The sequence below is a fragment of the Micrasema longulum genome, unplaced genomic scaffold (genome assembly GCF_059751315.1).
Source record: "Micrasema longulum isolate JH-2025_06_02 unplaced genomic scaffold, ASM5975131v1 h1tg001083l, whole genome shotgun sequence".
NCBI classification, from domain to species: Eukaryota; Metazoa; Arthropoda; class Insecta; order Trichoptera; family Brachycentridae; genus Micrasema; species Micrasema longulum.
This window is the reverse complement of record NW_028278271.1, coordinates 8,216-29,562: the sequence shown is the minus strand read 5'-3', so window position 1 is coordinate 29,562 and position 21,347 is coordinate 8,216. Positions and strand designations below refer to the sequence as shown.

At 35.6% G+C, this 21,347-nt stretch overlaps 1 protein-coding gene and 2 long non-coding RNA genes across 3 annotated transcripts; 2 read left to right on the top strand and 1 right to left on the bottom strand.

Moving 5' to 3' along the window:
• Positions 1–289: 289 nt before the first annotated feature.
• Positions 290–1,994, bottom strand: LOC148277101 (uncharacterized). The gene is made up of 2 exons (XR_015823591.1): positions 1,920–1,994; positions 290–890 (listed from the first exon to the last, which is right to left on the bottom strand). It is a non-coding gene; the product is annotated as an uncharacterized LOC148277101 (long non-coding RNA).
• A 3,020-nt stretch (positions 1,995–5,014) lies between these two features.
• Positions 5,015–7,552, top strand: LOC148277100 (tubulin alpha-1 chain). The gene is made up of 2 exons (XM_088233327.1): positions 5,015–5,111; positions 6,170–7,552. Exons 1-2 carry the CDS (start codon positions 5,109–5,111, stop codon positions 7,517–7,519), a joined length of 1,353 nt encoding a protein of 450 aa, XP_088089453.1. The 5' UTR covers positions 5,015–5,108; the 3' UTR covers positions 7,520–7,552.
• A 9,188-nt stretch (positions 7,553–16,740) lies between these two features.
• LOC148277099 (uncharacterized) lies at positions 16,741–18,956 on the top strand. Its single transcript, XR_015823594.1, has 3 exons — positions 16,741–17,685; positions 18,434–18,572; positions 18,813–18,956. It is a non-coding gene; the product is annotated as an uncharacterized LOC148277099 (long non-coding RNA).
• Positions 18,957–21,347: the final 2,391 nt, after the last annotated feature.

Genomic DNA, 21,347 nt, shown 5'->3' with positions numbered 1-21,347 from the left:
ATTTTATCGGTTGGTTGGAAGAAATTGCCATTTGGCAATAAGCCCGCCAATGTACAAATAACATTATGTACAAAAAGTTAAATAAATAAATAAATACTTTTCAAGTTTTTAAAAAATATAATTTTATTATATTATTTTTGTTGTAATTATTTCAATGCTGTTATTTTCATTTTGTAAAAGATTTGTTGAACTGTAAATATAAATAAAACACCCATTCGTTTAAAAAAAGAATTAAATCCAAGAAGGCTTTTTGGAAAAAAAAGTATTTTGGATAAAGAAAAACACAAGCTGGGGCTTAATTATGTATTTAATTATTAAAAACTTCGCATAAACTAGTTATAGATGTTTGAAAATATAAACATTTACAGGCTTCGGGTTAATAGGAGTAACCGCATTAATTATTTGGTCTTCAGACCCTAAACTTGAAATATCGGCAGAAATAGTTTCTTCGTCAGACGTTACATCTATGAGTGATGAAGAATCTTCCTGAGTAAACAATTTTCTTTTAGTTGCTGTTTTCATGGGGGAAAAGGCTATTTTTTTACAGCCTAGGGATGTTGTAGTTGATTTACTTCCTCCTAAGGGACGACGTTGATTTAAATTTGTTTGAACCGCCTATTGATAGCCAAAGGCAGCCTACTTGTAGAAGGCGGGGAATCCAATCCTGGAGATGATAGTGACACAGCGATCACTTGTGGGTCGAATGTACTCACTACGGGAGGAAAAGGTTTGGCTAGCTCTAATCCCACTGTTTCCAATTCAGTTATGGAAGCATCAGTTTCGCCACATGTAGATGAAGATGATTAAGCAATATGTAGGATTACGTGACTCTTCAAGATGGGAATGTCACCCATCAGTCTGTACCTGTGGTCATTTTTCAAATCTTCCATCTAAAAAATAAACTTAATAAGTTATAGAATGTAAACTTAATAGAAATTGAATGGAAATCAGCTCATTTAGTGATTTTTCAAACAATTTTTTGAGCTAGTAAAAAAAAAGTGTGATACTACCCTATTGGATAAAAAAATGTATTCGAACACGCGGTACGGCGCATCTTTGATCAATTTTAATATAGAATCACTACAAAAAAGGCGCCTTAGATATGATTTAATTTTTCTTTTCAAAATTCTCAATAACATAGTTGATTCGCCGTATCTTTTACAAAATATAGGTTTCCGTTGTCCTCTTCGCTATACTAGATTAAATTCCCTTTTTTATGTACCAACTTGTAAAAACAATTATACCTCGAATTCATTTATTAGACGTACCTGTAGAAATTATAACAGACTCAGTATTGATGTAGACATTTTTAACTGCACGTTGCATTTGTACAGAAAATTTCTTCATGGGGTCGATTATTTGGGATAGTTGCTGAATGTACATCTTGAGTGGTTTATGCTATGTATATGTGCCGCATATGATGTATATGTTTGTGTATGTTTTATATGTGCGTTCATGTGTGTGCGTGGATGGCTTGGAGTGTACATTCGGTATTTTTATTTATTTTAATTTATTATCTCCATGGAAAACGCAAATGTCAACAATTATTCTTTTCTCATTTAAAATTCTTATTTATTTTTTATTTTTTGTCACATTTAATGTTTATATCTTTTTAATTTATGAAAACTTAATTGGTCTTTTTATTTTAAAAAAATGTTGTTTTTAGTACTTATTTTGTATGACTGTATGTTTTCTGAATAAAATAAATAAATAAATAAAAATTAAAGCATTAAATGGTTCGGCGAAGTTTCTTTAAAATATATGGAATAACATTCTTTACCAACATAATCCACGGATCTCGACATGTGTGCACATACCGTTCATAGTTTTAACACACATTTGCCGGAGAGATCGAATTTCGTCAGCATTCATCCTAAATGTCATCAACTATCAAATGATTTCAAACTTTAATTACCTACCTACGTAAACAGGTATAGAATTCCAACTGTCCATGCGCTCTGTAGCTGCAAGACGTGTTGTAATCTAACTCATATCTGAAATTAAATTCTACCACAGTTGGAATCGAGGAATTATGTAGAATCTTGACAGTCCACGCGCTCTGTAGCTGCAAGACGTGTTGGGATACTTGGGGTGGTAAACAGCGCTTTGAGGTGGTTTTCACAAAAATGGAGCTATATAAATAATCCATTACAGTTCTACTACTACTACTACCATCACGCCATTTCTCCGTAGGGGTAGGCAGAGAGAATGGACCTCCACACACGTCTATCCTGGCATATATTCCTAGCTTCTTTCACAGATATTGGTTTATCTGATCATGCCACGTCTTCCTCGGTCGTCCTCGTCTCACGTCACCGTTCATTTTCGACATATTTACTTGTTTTACCATTCTTTCGTCGTCCATTCATTCTACGTGACCGAACCATCGCAGAGACCCTTTCTTAATCTTATTAATTATACTTGACTCAGATTTACACTCTCGCCTGATTTCATCATTCGTAACCCTGTCACACATTGGTATAAGAGATCGCATTTCAACTGCGTTCACTCGGCTTTCATCCTTCCTCTGCCAGTTCCATGTTTCACTTCCATACATAAGTGTTGGGACTAAAACTCCATTGTGCACTGCCAGCTCAGCTTCGATTGACATATTTTTAATAGCAATTACTGAGCTTAGTGCTTCGTTCATTTTGTTGCCCGCATTCACTCTCCTTTCAACATCTTTTTCTACTCTTCCATCTCTTGAAAACATGCATCCCAGATACACAAATTATTCTACTTGTTCAAGACATTCGTTGTTTACATTTATTATGCAGTCAGTAACCTCACTTCCCCTTTCAAATACCATCACTTTTGACTTAGGTACCTACTTTCGTTCATCGCCATTATACTAATAGGAACAAAATAAATTAATATGCGTTATTGATGTTTTTATCTTCGTGAAGGTACCTACCTAGTAAAAAAAGCCCTCAATTTTATAAATGAAAAACCCAAAGCAAAAACCGCCACAAACTTCTATAATAGACTTGTAATTTTCTCCGATTTTTAATTCTTTAGATTTTTTTTACATTTTTTTTTGCACCACAACAGGCCAGGAGGCCTAATTACAGTGGTGAATTACATCACAGAGCACCCAGGCTTGAGAAAAATCACATTTTTAATTTTTGTGTTCTCACCGGGAATCGAACCCGGAACCTTCCGTGCGTGAGTCAAGCGTCTTGACCACTACACCACGGAGGCTGCCAAAATATGATATATAAGATGCACTATAACAGTACATTTAAGTAATCTAAACTGTCTTCTATAAATTTTCATTATTAAAATTCGGAGTTCTAGTTCCAACTCTAATGTATGGGAGCGAAGTATGGAATTGGAAAAATAATGATGAAAGTAGGTCGAATGCTGTCGAAATGCGATCTCTCAGGCGAATGTGTGGTAAAACTATGTACGATAGATGCACAAATGTTGAGATCCGTACATTATGTAAGGCTGAGACAAGCATTATCGACAAAATCAAGAAAGGAGCTCTGCGCCGGTTTGGACATGTAGAACGAATGGACAGCGAGAGAACGGCTAAGAATATTTACAATGCGAATGTTGATGGATGCAGAAATAGAGGAAGACCGAGAAAGACATGGCATGACCAAATCCAACAAATACTTAAAGATGGACATGTCAAAAGTCGGAATAATCGGCGCGCGTGCATGAGAAGATGTATGAATGTAGAGGAAGCGAGATCTGTATGCAAAGATAGAGTGTTGTGGCGTTCTATCCTCTCTGCCTACCCTTACGGGGAAACGGCGTGATGGTTTGTTTGTTTGTTTGAAAATTCGGAGTTCTAGTTCCAACTCTAATGTATGGGAGCGAAGTATGGAATTGGAAAAATAATTATGAAAGTAGGTTGAATGCTGTCGAAATGCGATCCCTCGGGCGAATGTGTGGTAAAACTATGTATGATAGGTGCACAAATGTCGAGATCCGTGAAGTGTGTAAGGCTGAGACATGCATTATTGACAGAATTAAGAAAGGGGTGCTGCGTTGGTTTGGGCATGTAGAGCGAATGGACAGCGAAAGAACGACTAAAAGGATCTACGATGCAAATGTTGATGGATGCAGAAAACGAGGAAGACCGAGAAAGACATGGCACGATCAAGTCCATCAAATACTTGAAGATGGACATGTCAAAAGTAGGAATAATCGGCGTGCGTGCATAAGAAGATGTATGAATGTAAAGGAAGCGAGGTCTGTACGCAAAGAATATGGGGACTAAGTTTTAAATCTTATACGGATAGATTCTTGAACTTACAGGTACAAATTTTAAAAATTAACGTACCTGTAAAAATAAAGAATGGGGCAAAAGACAACAATAAAATATTATTTGATTTTGTTAACGTTTTGCCAATTAACAAACAGTGTCAGTATAAGATAATGACAGATCATTTCCTCGATTGCAATTTTAAATCTGTATGCCAAGATAGAGTGTTATGGCGTTCTATCCTCTCTGCCTACTCCTACGGGGAAACGGCGTGATGGTTTGTTGTTGTTGTTGTTGTTGTATAATTTGGTGTTAAAACATGTTAATTGTTTCACGCATTCCGCTTTAGTTTTCTGAATGAAATTCGAGATTCAAAATGATATAAAAAAAAAAAACATGCCAGCAATTTTGGTTTGTTATTTCGATTTTGTTTAATTTATGATATGAAAATGTACTAATATAGTGAGACTGAGGCGTATGAAAACAAGGCCACTTTATGCAGCGTGATGTCACCATTAAGGTTTACGAATAAAATGAATCGAGTCAATGAAAAAAATTAACATGAATTTATAAAACCTCTAGGTACGATTTTCATTTCTCATCCCACATATAAACCGTTCGTTGTAGGCGCCGTTCAGTGGGCAGTAGATTGAAAAATCCCAAAGCGGCTCACGGCGCTTTCTGATTGGCCGAAATACATATGCGGCACCCGCCGCGCCCAATCAGCGCTGCGCATTCATTGCCAACTCGATGACGTCACATTTTGTATATACTCACTGCGCGAACCGGCATCGCGTCATTGAAAGTTTGATCGGCCTCCTCGTTGGTACGTCGAACAATTCTCGTTTTCCACATTTTCGCGATTAAATTTTATTAGCAAAACCCTACCATAATGGTAAGTACTTCAATCAAACTGTGTTATTATAAATCGTTTCACGTTTTTACGGTCTGATATGTGTGATTTTCTCTTGGTTCTGTGTGTGAATAATTTTCGCAGTGACGCCATCTTGGGATATGAATTTTCAATTCGGTTTTACTTGCATTTTACGCGTTTATTTCGGCGTTTCTCCTAACATTTCTCTTCAAATACTCGTCAAATATACATTACACTAGATTTAAAGTAATTCTTTCACGACTTTCTGCGAGTTATCTCGTCAGATGGCCGGCGTTTTCAGAGGGAGGGAGGTCATAGCCTCTCCTATTTTACGGTACTTTCCAATTTTCGCTATTTTTCTGCCAACGCTTTCTCTGTTATCATATCAACCCTCGGAAATAACACTGCTATAACATTCGTAGAGACTTTTTAACGATTTAACGTAACGAATCCCTTCAACAAAGTTACATTTCATACCGGCCCAATGACTTAGCTTTCAATGTAATAATTTTACAACCGCTAGTAAAATAATTGTTTCGCGTAATTACTAACATCAGTAATAAAATTTCTAACAAGTTTCCCACAAAAATGATGTTTTAAAAACTCCATAGCAACCATGTGGCACGGCGCTATATTTAAGTTACTAGTTTTTTTTTTTTTTGCTTCGGGCGTGTCTTCACCTATGACACCCAAACTCGACAATCTTTTGGGTATGTCCAAATAGCCGTAGACAGGCTGGATTTTTTATTAAGATCTAAGTTTATCGCAACAGAGGTAAACATTTTTGAAAAGGGAATTCTAGGCGTTTACAGTGATCACTTCACACACTAACATTCACCATTTTGCCCATGTTTGAACCAAATTTCTTCAATGCTTCCGCGAAGTCTATGAGCCGATACCTTTAATAATGTAGGTGATAATTCTGACTGAATTAAGTTTGCCAAATTTGTTAATTTGTCATTAAATCAGCCGACGTCCGGTCATAAGCCCTTTAAATACCCAGGCTTCCATGTCCCCTTTCTTAAAAGTGTCTTCATTTCCGTTTTAATTTTGACCATTTTTTTTATATTTGTTCACAGCGTGAGTGCATCTCTATCCACGTGGGTCAGGCCGGCGTCCAGATCGGTAACGCGTGCTGGGAGCTGTACTGCCTGGAGCATGGCATCCAGCCCGACGGCCAGATGCCCTCCGACAAGAGCATCGGCGGCGGCGACGACTCCTTCAACACGTTCTTCAGCGAGACCGGCGCCGGCAAGCACGTGCCCCGCGCGGTCTTCGTGGACCTCGAGCCCACCGTGGTGGACGAGGTCAGGACCGGGACATACCGCCAGCTCTTTCACCCGGAGCAGCTCATCACCGGGAAAGAAGACGCCGCCAATAACTACGCGCGCGGTCACTACACAATCGGCAAAGAGATCGTAGACCTCGTACTCGACAGAATTCGCAAACTGGCCGACCAATGCACCGGACTCCAAGGGTTCTTAATCTTCCACTCGTTCGGCGGAGGCACCGGATCCGGGTTCACGTCCCTGCTGATGGAGCGCCTCTCCGTGGACTACGGCAAAAAGTCGAAGCTGGAATTCGCCATCTACCCCGCGCCGCAGGTCTCCACGGCCGTCGTCGAGCCCTACAACTCCATCCTCACCACGCACACGACCCTCGAGCACTCCGACTGCGCCTTCATGGTCGACAACGAGGCCATCTACGACATCTGCCGCCGCAACCTGGACATCGAGCGCCCGACCTACACGAACCTCAACCGGCTCATCGGCCAGATCGTGTCCTCGATCACGGCGTCACTGCGCTTCGACGGCGCGCTCAACGTCGACCTGACCGAGTTCCAGACCAACCTGGTGCCCTACCCGCGCATCCACTTCCCCCTGGTGACGTACGCGCCCGTCATCAGCGCCGAGAAGGCGTACCACGAGCAGCTGTCCGTCGCGGAGATCACCAACGCGTGCTTCGAGCCGGCGAACCAGATGGTCAAGTGCGACCCGCGCCACGGCAAGTACATGGCGTGCTGCATGCTGTACCGCGGGGACGTCGTGCCCAAGGACGTGAACGCCGCCATCGCCACCATCAAGACCAAGCGCACCATCCAGTTCGTGGACTGGTGTCCCACCGGCTTCAAGGTCGGCATCAACTACCAGCCGCCCACCGTCGTCCCCGGCGGCGACCTGGCCAAGGTGCAGCGCGCCGTCTGCATGCTGTCTAACACCACCGCCATCGCCGAGGCCTGGGCGCGCCTCGACCACAAGTTCGACCTGATGTACGCCAAGCGCGCCTTCGTGCACTGGTATGTCGGAGAGGGCATGGAGGAGGGAGAATTCAGCGAGGCTCGCGAGGACCTGGCCGCTCTGGAGAAGGACTACGAAGAGGTCGGCATGGACTCCGGAGAAGGTGAAGGCGAAGGTGCCGAGGAGTATTAAATGAATGGATGAATAAATAAATCGCGCAACCCATCTAATGTATTTTATTAGTCTCCTTTATTACTTACACCGCTGGATGATTTCAATATCTACCAGTTTCTTTGTTTCTAAGGGAACGTATGAGTCTGGGCTGGCTCTCGGCCGGCTTGTGCGGCCCCTGCACACTGCGTGACATGCGTCGTTCAGCCTGTTTGAGCGCGGGCGGAGTGGCGAATGCTGCGCAGAGTGTAAAGTGGTCACTTAAACCAGCCAATGGCATAAATGCCTCGACTTGTTTTTCCTCTTGCGATACTTTGGTCACTTAAACCAGCCAATGGCATAAATGCCTCGACTTGTTTTTCCTCTTGCGATACTTTGATTTTGGCAACTCCCTAGGGAGGAAATATGGTCAGCCTACGAGCATTTGGACATACAAATGTCTCACGTTTTGTCAAAATGAGTTAAATTATTTTGACTTGTACATTTTGTCGAAAATGCAACAATTAATTCATATTATTTCTATCAGTAGGGATAGCAATATTCTAAAATGGCCATCGAATGGTTCTAAAACATGTCTATGTGCCTGTCATTAGTTGGAATTGCTGTTTCAATTACTGCTGTTTTAAGTGTGTCCAAATGTTTGTAGACGCGCTGGATTCTACTCCCCAGGAAATTGTTTAGAAATAAATTTACTGCAACATATAAAGAATATGTACGTCCAGCTGTTTACAGGGTTAAAACTCTTGTTGTAACATTCACTGTTCTGCCCATGTTTAAACATCTACATTTCGTTAACTCCTCCGTCTGATAACTTTTGTGAAGCAAAAAAAAGCTGAAACTCCTACAAATGTGGGGAGATTCATCTGGTTGAATTATTTCAGCTACTAGGCAACTCCTGAAAATGCTTTTTAACGTTTATACCAGTTAGTCAAATCAACGACAGGTCGTAAGACATGTAAATGCCCACAGTTCCTTGTTGGCATGGATTGAGATCTTAAGAACTCCCTAAGGATCCGGCTTGTCTACAAGCTCTTAGGCATACCTACTTGAAATATTTTTGTTAAAATAAATTGTTTTACCAAAAAGTTAAATTAAAAACAGGATCATTTTGTAAAGCACACCCTTAAGACATGTTATTTATTTATTTATTAATGGACATTGTCCATGTATACAATTTATAAGGTTTAAATATTACAATAAAGGAATAGTTTTAAAACATTTTTAAAAAAAGAAAGAAGCACTGACAAACATAAGGAACATCGAGACAAGATCTGGACTATTTATTTAGTGCTCGTTTAAATCCTTGTAAACTTAAACCAAAAAAGTCCAGATCTTGTCTTGAGATAACAATACGACAAAGACGGGTCATTGGAGAATTTAGGCCATAGTTTGTTCTATGCTGATCGATGAACAGTACTTCATTGTTTCTCAATCTACGAGTCGGAATATTGAATTTTACTTGTCCCAGTAATGATGGAACATCGATTATACCATTTAGTATGCCGAACATATATATGGAGTCAATATTAGTTCTACGTTTTTGTAGACTAGAAATATTTAACATTGACTCTATTTCAGCATAAGAATAATTATCTCTCTCTAGTCCGAGCATCCACGCTATTTTTCGAAGCAAGCGATGTTGGACTGATTCAATGTGATTTATGCGATTGACATAGAATGGAGACCAGACCACAGAGGCATATTCTAGAAGAGGGCGAACAGTTGAGCAATAAAGAGTTTTGATTGTACGGACATGAGTAAAATCAGAGGATATTCTGTTAATGAAGCCGAGTAATTTCAGTGATTTATTTACTGTATTATCCATATGCTCGTTGTTTGTCAGTTTATAGTCCAAAACAACTCCTAAATCTCTGATGGACTTGACTACATCAATTTTGGAGTTTTCTAATAGGTACTCGAAGGAAATTGGTTGTTTTGTTCTATGAAATGACATTTTTTGCATTTTTTAATATTTAGTTCTAATTTATTGACTTTACACCATTGGTTAAAAGAGTTAATGTCTGATTGAAGAAGAAAGCAGTCTTGTAAAGTTTGAATTATTTTGAGAATTTTGAATTTTGTTGTGCGCTCAATTAAATGTCGATCCAGAAGCCACAGAAGAATCTTGGAAGTCTTATGAAACTATCAGCCAGAAGTACACTTTGGACGTAAGTTTACTTTAAAACATAACTTACTTCTCGTTATTAAAGAAACTATGTAAATCTGACTCTAAAAATTAGCTTCCTGAATATTTTTGTATCCGATGTTAAAATGTGAATTTTCACAATAAGTAGTCATGTCAAAGTTTAACCCAATTTTAATTTAATTATTTACTTTCTCATCCATTTTAATTATAATGTAAGACTTTTGCATTTTCCATCTAATTTTCAATAATATTTTGAAATATGTATTTTTTTTTCTTTCTTTGGTAGGAACTAATAATTATGGACAATTTGTACAGTGCCATTTTTACATTGCATATGATAAATAAATATCCCCTCAATTTCAAAGAATACACTGTATGAAGTTTACCATTGCCCTTATTCTAAATTTAGAAAAATATGTAGCTTAATCTATGCGATATTAGACATCTTGAAAGTTGTAATTCCTAAATAATGATTGCTTTTTTATACAACGATAAGTAATTGGAAAAACTGATACGACATCCAATTTATTAACAACTATTTTGAATATCATTATTTTAATTGTATTAAGTGTGAATTTTTTATTTATTTATTTATTTTTGCACCACAACAGGCCAGGAGGCCCAATTACAGTAGTGAATTACATCACAGAACACCCAGGCTTGAGAAAAATCACATTTTAATTTTTGTGTTCTCTTTTAATCAACCATATTTTGAGTATGTCCAAATGTTTGTAGGGAGTTATTTAGATTGAAACTTAAAGGTAACTGGTAAATTTACTAAGAAGTGATATTATTTCTTGGTAGTTGTTATAATATAATTTTAATTTGAAAAAAATAATGTTTTTGTACAACTGTCTCACAAATTGATATCACTTCTAAGAAAAATATTCCGTTACACTAATAGCTAGTTCACGCATAATGGATTGAGCGAGATAGACAACAGTTGCCGAAATTACAAACAGCTGAGGTAAATTACATATTTTTTACATTTATATATATTTTTAATCTTACTTTGTTACTCTAACTAACAATTTAACTCTGCAAAGCGTCCTTTTTATTATGAATAAATTTACAAAATATATCATTCAAAATGATAACGGATAGTGAAAGTGATAAAGAAGTTCAGTCATATCACTCCACTACTTCGGGAACTACACTGGCTACGTTTTCCACAGAGGGTCGAATACAAACTCTGTTGGCTTATGTATAAGTCACTGCACAACTCTGCTCCGGAATATCTAAGGGAACTCTGCATTCCAGGTGAACTAGCTGACAGGCGTCTCACGCTTAGATCAGCTACGTCTACGGCGAGAGGAAAGGTTATTATACCTCTACGCAAACAGCGCACTAAATTTAGTAAACGCGCATTTGCGGTTGCAGGCCCTATGGCATGGAATGCTCTCCCAGCAGAGGTGCGAGGCTGTGAAAGTGAAGTGATGTTTCGGAAAAAACTAAAAACCCACTTGTTCTCTAAATCATTTGAATAAATCCGTAGCATGTGACAACAAAATAAATTATTTTGATTAAATTACAAATTTAAAAGCTTCAATTAAATTAATTTAACAATAAAATCACTATGTAAAGCGCCCTTGAAGTATACGAAAATGGCGATATATAAGTTATCCATAATAATAATAATAAAAAAGAAATAATAGTACCTCGTCGAGAAACTCGGAGGCTTAGCAGCTCAACCTTTTCCGAAAGCGAATAAGACAATAACAATATTTTTTTAAGTGATAGTGATAATAATTTATAATATGACTCTTACGAAGAGCACGAAATCGAAGAAGCTTTTTCTGAAGTATTTTTGGATCAATATCGAGCTGATATACCTCATTTACGTTTTGTTTGTAGAATAGTTTGTAGAATAGAGTTTGTATAGTAATAATTACGTTTTGTTAGTAGAGTAATAATTACTACCTAATGAACAGCTAAAACATTTTAATTTCCTATTACTGGGTACCCATTATAATAAATTAACAAATGATTTTTTAAATATTTAAACGTCCTAATTGACAATCATTAGGTTCCGTGGTGAATTATTTTTATGTTTTATGGCTCTTTACTTATTTGTTTATATTCTTAATTATGGGATTTTCCGGTGATATAGGGACCTTACTAAATAAGAGTTATTATATTAAAGGTAAAGTATGCAATTAGTTATTCATTACGGAAGTACATCAATATCGTAATCACTGGAACGTGTTTAATAGCGGGGAAAACACCGAATATAATTATTTTCTTCAAATATCATATAAGTGATGAAAAATCTAACTTTAACATTAATTTATTTTTTATTTGACTGTTTTTGCAATGCAAAAAAGTTCACTGTTTCAGGTCCCGACTAGCTAGAAGTTTCCTGTGTTTAGTCGCATCTCTTTTCTTATAAGCGCTGCGAATTTAAACATCATAAGTAAATTTAAAATGAGGATGTTTAGTGGTTTTAAAAAAAAATATTCAATAGACAAAGCTTTTTTTTTCAATTTTTATGTATCGTATTATCAGCACTACGATCTTTTAAAGTTTCGTATTTCTGACATTAATCCGCGTGTGACGTCGCAAGTTCTCTTCCGCTTCTTCTTGGTTAGTTCTGTTGATTGGTCCACTGACGATTAGCAAACCGGAAATCTTACACAACCCTCTTTTCATTGATTTATTTATTTATTTATTTATTTAGCATTTCACAGTTTTAAAATGTACATAGTTTATTTGTTTCAGGTCCCGACTAGCTAGGAAATTCCTGTGTTTAGGAAGGACCTTATTTTATTCATGTGTTTTTTTTTTATTTTTAATTTCATTAAATGATGCTTAATAAATTCAAAGAATAATAATAACATTATTAAAAATCAATATAAATTTAAATTAGAAAACATGCAAGTAATAATAATAAAAATTGTATCATAAAAATAGATTAGAAAATATGCCATTAATAGTAAATAAATGAGACACAATTATTATAAATTATAAAACATACCGATAATAATAAAAATTGAACCACAAATACACATTATAATATATAAAATGAGTAATTAAGAAATTAAACAAAAATATAAATTGGAAAACATACTGATAATAATAAAAATTGAAGAACAAAAATAAATTACAGAATATACCATTTATAATTTATTTTTTTTAAATAAGATACGGTTAAAATACTAGTTTTAAAAAGAAAGAAAAAAACATATGTAAATGAATAAACATAAAAAGTAAAAATGAAATATACATAAAAACAATAAGAGATTTTTTTCAATTAAAAGCAACACAATTTTTAGTCATGAAAATAATTACAGGATATAAAAAGGTCTACCCCTAATCCACTTGCTCACCTTCTTCTTATAATCATTGTAACTGACAGACGTCTTTATGTCAGGGTCCAACATGTTAAAAAACCTAGGGCCCAATACTGCAAAATGCCTCTGAAAAAAGGCAGTTCTACTTAGAGGTACCCCAAAGTTTATGCTCATTGCATATCTTGTTTTAATATTTTGTTGTGTGATTGATTCATATGAACAAGTGACGTCGTTCAAAGTTGTTCGTTTTCATTAAAATATTTTCAAGGATTTTTTATTCATTCTCAAGAAACTTTGCTTTACAATTTAATGCTTAAATTTTTACTGCGCGTAAGAAAACATTTTTGGTATAAAATTTTCCGTAGGGCTGAAATAGGTACGAAACTAAATAATAACCCGTCGAATAAGTCATTTTTATGTTTTGAAAATGTTTTACACCACTGACGGTTAAGTGCAACAAGCAGTTCCCGAATTCATTTACCCTTTTGGGGATTATGACGTCAGCATCAGTCTAGTTAGAACTTTATGATAGGGATTAGCAACAACGATATATCGTTGTTTACAATGAAAGCATCCACCCCTTTCCCGAAACTGTTCATAAAGACTTGAGTCTTTCTTCAGTTTCGCATATCAATATCAATTTTTTTTTTTTTAAACTAATTAAGCGAAAATTTAATATTTCTTTACAATCAAACCGCGAAAATAACAAAACAAATAAACTTTAAAAACTTTCATTGTACCCCTCACTGCAGTTTTTTCAGTTTGTGATCAATCAAATACACATGGTCAGCACAATCACCCTTTTCTAATTTCCCAGTATTACAGTGGAGGAATACAGTGTTAGTTCTAAATTGAGACCGCGGCCGCACGCTCCAGATCCCGCATCGGAAAGGAAGAAGAACGTAGTAATACAAACAAATCAATCAAACGACACGAAACCCAAATACATATAGGAAACATTAGAATAATTTGCCCTATACAACATGCACTCAATCAACAGAAGAAAAACAATACGTATCTATAACAAATCACAGTGGAACATCAAATCATTAAGACACTACCGGCAAAATCCTAACACAGATCCTAACACGATCCCTATCGAACTCAGGCGAAATTACTTTTCTTCATAGTACTGATTTCCTCGCAAAAACCATTTTCCTAATACCAACAGTAGAAACAATCCTATGCAAAGACCTTAATCGTCCTAACAATCTCACAGACCTTAAAGCAGACGAAACGGGTCCTAGAGCGTGGTCGGCGTGTGGTTCTCTTGAGTTAGTCTACTATTTAAATTTGTAATTTACCATTTCCCTTCTATGGGACAGAAACAACACAGACGGACAAGAGTTCAGTTCAGACAACCAATGCTAGTACCCAAGTATGCATCCCTTCATATCGTTGTTTAGCAGAATAAGGGTTAAGCAATGCTTTGAGTATGTCAAAATGTGCGCAAACACAGCAGTGAGATTCATCCGGAGAGATTCATCCGGCGTCCTTAAAATATAGCTTGACAGCTGTCATACTAATGGCACTAGTGATGGGAAATTATTGATCACTGATCATGTACTGATCAAATCGATTTTATCAGTTTTTTCATACAAACATGAGATTCTGTTTCCGAAAATTGATATAAAAACGCAAAACAAGCCTATTATAGTATGTTAAAGACAATTATTCACCAAAAAATAAAACATTTATACTTTTTATCATAAACAACATCAAATAAATTATTTTTAATAATTAATTAGATTTTTTTCGTTTTTTTTTTGTTTTAAAGCTGATTTTATACATTTATAACGATTTATATGTCAAGCATTGTATTAAAAAAATAAATGAACATGCCAGATACGAAAGAGTTTTCGTGTGTCAATATAAATCACTCCTTAGACGTTACTACAAAGTTATGTCCTCACTTTTGCTAACAACTGTCATTCTAATCAAGCTTCATTTTAAGGACTACCAGGTCATAAGCCCTGTAGATGCCTAGACCTCTATATTGCCTTCTCTCAAATGTTCTTCATCTCTTTTGTAATATGTTAATATAAACAGCGCTCCCCAGGGAGTTGAATCCAGTCCTTGTCTACAAAAATTTGGACAGACTCAAAATATTGTTGATAAATCCACCTGGTCCATGAAGAAGTATAGAAATTGAAAAAATAAAATTTTCAGGCGTTGCCTAGTCTAGTATGTAGGTGAAATAATTCAATTAGACGAATCTCACCCGCATAAAAAAAGGTTTCAGCTCTTTAACTTCACAAGCATCAACAGATGAAAGAATTGAAGGAATATAAATGTTCAAATATGGGCAGAATGGTGAATGTTACAGTGTGTAAAGTGGCCACTTAAACCAGCCATTGACATAGACATAAATATTACCTTCTATTAAATGTTCTTCATCTCTGTTGAAACATGTTAATGTAAACAGCTCCTCAGGGAGTTGAATCCAGTCCTTGTCTACAAAAATTTTGACAAACTCAAAATAAAAAAATTATGTTTTTTTTATATTTTTTATTATTATTGCGCAATAAATAAAAACATTCGTTTTAAAATGGCAAAATCGTATGATTTCCTCATTTTGCGTTCGTTTTACCAGACTACAGCCTTAAGAATATTCCTCCCGGACAGAAAGGGTCAAGTAAAAATTAATTGCATAAAATATTGTATGGCAAAGAAAAATAGTCAGTCTTCTTCAATCTTATCTTATTCTGTTTATAAAGTTTAATGACTTAAGTATTAACAAATAAATAATAGTTTACGTACAGCCTTATTAACACATTAAATGGACCTGTGTACATGAACATATTCTAAGGAATTATACTAAATCTTATAATATTCTACCAAATTAAAAACAAAAATTAACTTAAATAAATCAAGACTTTACTATGAAGAGAGGAGAGGAGATGGAAAAGAAAGAAAAAGGAGAAAGAAACCACTCAAAAATTAAGATAGTGATATTTCAATTTCGATTCTAACGTAAATAAAGAAGGGGCTCTAACATCAATGGGTAGATTATTCCACAACCGAGCAGCTACTACTGTGAAAGAAGCGACAATTAAATTAGAGCGGTGAAAGGGTATTAAAAGGGTTCTCTCGTTACTAGAACGAAGATTTAGTCTATGTTGTGATACAGGTTGGAAGAGCTCTCTCAGATAAACAGACAAAGTGGGATTATTTTAAATTTATATTTATTTACATTTAGATAATTTATATAGCGCCATTTTTTAAAAATCACCTCAAGGGCTACTACTACTACCATCGCGCCACTTCCCCATAGGAGTAGGCACAGAGAATAGACCGCCTTACACGTATTCCTAGCTTCTTACACATTCATACATCTTGTCATACATGCCCTTCTGTTTTGTATGTTTTTGACACGACCAGACTTAAGATTTTGGTTTATCTGATCATGCCACGTCTTCCTTGGTCGTCCTCGTCTCACGTTACCGTTCATTTTTGCCATATATAATTGTTTTACCATTCTTTCGTCGTTCATTCGTTCTACGTGACCAAACCATCTCAGAGACCCTTTCTTAATCTTATCAATTCCCATATAGCAGTGAAACTTGCTACAAACTTGATTTAAGATTGATGGAAAGTTGAAAAGGAAAATTTGACGCGACAAGTTTTTATCAAAAGTTGCTGGAATCTTGTTACGCCAAGTTTGAAGAGACAAGTTTTTGCCAAAACTTGCTGGAAACTTGTTATGTCAATAACGGTATAGAAAGTCATAGAATGATGATCAACACATTGCCATATACGTTAAAATATGGAGAGAATTATTTTTTATTTAAACAGTTATATTTAATCCCAGGACTTCTACAAGATCGATAATTTTTTTGCACCATAACAGGCCGTGAGGTCCATTTACAGTGATGAATTACAGCACGGTACACCCAGTCATGAGAAAAATCATTTTTAATTTTTGTGTTCTCACCGGGAATCGAACCGAGAACCTTCCGTGTGTGAGTCAAATGTCTTGTCTGTCAAAAAACCACTACACCACAGAGGCCGCCGAATTAAATTAGTTATTTTAAAACTGTGGTTAATTCCAAATAACATTCAGATTGGCAACACTTCTCCAGTCATAGAAAAATCCCCATTTTACTCTGTGGATTAATGTAAATGCGGTGCTGCCGATGTTTTATTCATTTTAACAAATAAGTAACATACATAATTTTTTTTGCTCCCGCAAAGCCGAAGCTTGTCTACGGGTTACATTACTTTAAAAAAAATATATATAAGTAAGTTCATAGTTTAATAATAATTGAAGAATAAAAGATATTTATACACTTAAGTTTCACTTGCTGTTTAATAATTTTTTGACTATTTTTTAAAATGAAATTAGGTTTTTTTCTTCACGATTTTTGGCTGGTATTAAATTGTACAGTTTTGGTACTACACTACCCATTGTTCTGTCACCATAGTAGTTTTTCTGTCGTGGTACCATCAGCTGCTGTGCCGATACTTGTCGGGTCACGACCTGGTGGTTTATTTTGGATTTAAAATTGCAATCGAGGAAATGATCTGTCATTATCTTATACTGACACTGTTTGTTAATTGGCAAAGCGTTAACAAAATCAAATAATCAGGCATTTCTATTTGGGTGATTTTTAATACTTTTAACATTGTTTAAATATTAATACTCAGTTTAAAAGATAAACTCTTGATATGCCACCGAGGAAAAAACAACCAAAATGAGTTTTTGTCGAACTGTCATCCGACAAAACCGCCTTGTCCAAAGTTCTTTTGAGGTAAGTTTGAATATATTTTTCCAACATTAATATCTCATCCGCTGCATAATGCTTACAACAGTTTCAACTGATTAATTATTAAATATCACAAACATTATACTATTAGGTAAGTCATCGCATCAAAACATAATTGATTAAATGATGTTTTATGGTTTATATTTTATTTTTCTATAACTGAAACTGATCCGTCATGTTATAACTATTTATGTCATGTTTATGTTGGTAACATAAAAAAATGTATGCTAAGTAAAACGGTTTATTTTATTACAATATTTGAGCTTGTCCAAATGTTCATAGACAAAAGACTGGATTTCACCCCCTCGGGAGTCATTAAGATTAACAAATTACAACAGGGATGGAGAATACCTTAAATAAGGGAATATGGAAGTCAAGGCATTTACAGGATAATTGGACAAACTCAAAAATTGTAATGAAACCAACTGGTCCAAGAAGAAGTTTGTGAATTGAAAAATTGTTTAGTATGTGAAATAATTCAGTCAGATGAATCTCTTCACAACAATAAAGGTTTCAGCTCTTTAACTTCACTAAAATCAACAGATGGAAGAATTGAAGAAATATGGATGTTCAAACATAGGCAAAATTGTGAATATTACACAGTGTGTAAAGTGGCCACTTAAACCAGCCAATGACAGGTCATAAGCCCTGTAAATGCCTTGACTTCCATTTTCCCTTATTTAAGGTATTCTCCATCCCTGTTGTAATTTGTTAATATTTATTTTATTTTCAGAAACGTACGGGAAAGCACGACTTTTGAAAGTATGGGGAAACATTTTTAAAAAGCTGGAGAAATTTCCAATTTAGACTCAGACGATGAGGTGAGGAACCATGTGTTAACGTTGAAGTATAAGAGCTGAAACCTTAAACATGTGAGTGAGATTCATCCGACTCGACCATCAGCTCTTATCAGTTTGTAAAGTGCCCACTTAAACCAGCCAATGACAGTGAATAAGCCCAGTAAATACCTAGACTTCCATATTCCATTCTCAAAAGGTTTTCCCTCTGTTGCAACAAATTTTGATTTGAATATCGGATACTTTTAACCATGATGAAATCCCATTAGTCAAAAAGCTAGTAAGTCATAAAACAGTTGTATTTATTTGTTTCAGAGCTGAGAGACAAAAGAATGCACCGGACTCTGATCTCCAGTCAATTTACATGAATTATTTGATATCACATCATCTGACATCACATCATCTGACTTTCTTGCCAAAAATAGTCCGTAATTTTTATTATTTATTTAAAATAAATATACTGAGTAATTATAACAAGAAATTTTATTTAATATTAATATTTTTAAGAAGATTCGTGTTTTTTGTTTTTTTTGGTTTGTGTTTTTTTTGTTTCGTTTTTTTGTTTTTTTATTTTTTTTTATTTTTTCTTGTTTTTTTTGTTTTTTTTTCTCTATTTTTTGTTTTTTTTTGTTTTTGTTTTTTTTTTCTAAATAAACCCAAACTTGCATGATGTTTGTTTTTTTTGTAAAAAACAAACATCATGCAAGTTTGTTGGAAGGTAACTAGGAAGTTTGCTTTAAACTTGCCTCAAGTTTACAGAGTTGCAATCTCAAACTTGGGTTGTGTTGCCTGATCTCTTGATACTTCAAACTTGATACAAGCTGAGGCAAGTTTAAATTGCTATCTGGGTTATACTTGGCTCAGATTTACACTCTCGCCTGATTTCATCATTCGTAACCCTGTCATACATTGATTTTTCCACACATACGTCTAAAAGATCGCATTTCAACCGCGTTCACTGGGCTTTCATCCTTTCTCCGCCAGTTTCATGTTTCACCTCCATACATAAGTGTTGAGAGGGCGCTGTACAATAAATAAATATCCCAGCACGTCTTGCAGCTACAGAGCGCATGGACAGTGAGAAATCTAGCCCTTTTTATTTTTTTTATTTGACAAAGAAGTTTAGAGTTTTAGTGATATTTTCAAAAATTGAATAAAAAACAAATTTATAAAAAAAGAAGTTAGATTACAACAAGCCTTGCAGCTACTGAGCGCATGGACGCAATTCTATATAGACTCCATTTACTACATTGAGATATTTGATAGTTGATAACATTTACCTATTGAAGCTAGATTACTAATCGTCTTGCAGCTACAAATTGCATGAACAAGTCAAATTTACGCAACTTAAAATTATCAAAAAATTTACAAAAATGTACATTAAGCATAATAATTGTTAATATGTAAAGTGTGCATGCCAAAAAGTTAACAATAAAAAAATAGACAGATAAAGAACCGTTTCAACACTATAAATAACTAAACACTGCCTTCTGTGTGCGGATGATGCCGTGCTTCTTGCTAGCAGCAAAGAAGACCTTCAATTCTTGGTAACAAAAGTCTACGATGTATGCAAGAAAAGCGATTTGCTTATGAATGTTGATAAATCCAAAGTGATGGTTTTTGAAAGGGATGAAAATATAACTAAGTGTGAGATCAGCGTGAACGGAGATATTCTGAATCAGGTAGAAGAATTTGTGTACCTGGGAAGTATGTTTACTAGGGACGGAAAGGCCGATAAAGATATTGAAAGGAGGGTGAGTGCCGGGAACAGGGTGAACGGTGCACTAAAATCTACTTTGGCAAACAAATGTTTATCGCAGGAGGCTAAACTAGCAGTTCACAACAGAGTTCTAGTGCTAACTCGTATGGGAGTGAAGTATGGAATTGGAGAAATTATGATGAAAGTAGGTTAAATGCTGTCGAAATGCGATCCCTCAGCCGAATGTGTGGTAAAACGATGTATGATAGGTGCACAAATGTCGAGATCCATGAAATGTGTTGAGACATGCATTATTGACAGAATCAAGAAAGGGGTGCTGCGTTGGTTTGGACATGTAGAGCGAATGGACAGCGAAAGAACGGCTAAAAGGATCTACGATGCAAATGTTGATGGATGCAGAAAACGAGGAAGACCGAGAAAGACATGGCACGATCAAGTCCATCAAATACTTGAAGATGGACATGTCAAAAGTAGGAATAATCGGCGTGCGTGCATAAGAAGATGTATGAATGTAGAGGAAGCAAGGTCTGTATGCCAAGATATAGTGTTATGGCGTTCTATCCTTTCTGCCTACCCCTACGGGGAAATGGCGTGATGGTTTTTTGTTGTTGTTGTTGTTGTTGTTAAAAATTTCAAAAGAAGCTTTCGTAGATTTTGGGTAGTCACGGTCGCAGTATCGAACATGTGGCAAACATAGATTGTTTGCTAAATTCCTGGAAGATGGCCCGGCCCATGTGTAGTTGCCGAAGGGGGAATGATGCCTATTGTTCCCATGCCTTTGTATTCATTTTAGTCTGTATTATTTCGTTTTATAATGGGCACGCAAAATTCTCGCTCAATTTTATATTTATTTTTTACATTTTCATTAGACAAACGAGTGTATTTATTTATTCATATTTTTTCTGTTGCAAACTTTAATTAATAATAAAAATAATGTGACCTCACTGAGGTTACCCGTGCCGAAGACACTGAACAATATACTTTTTTTTAAAGATTTTTACATTTGAGAATAAACAAAGAAGACTAACTTAATAAACAGAGATGATTAACAAAATATTCAGACAGTTTTGAACATTACGTATTTATGTTTACAGTTAATTTATGTACATATATATTATTTATATTACAAT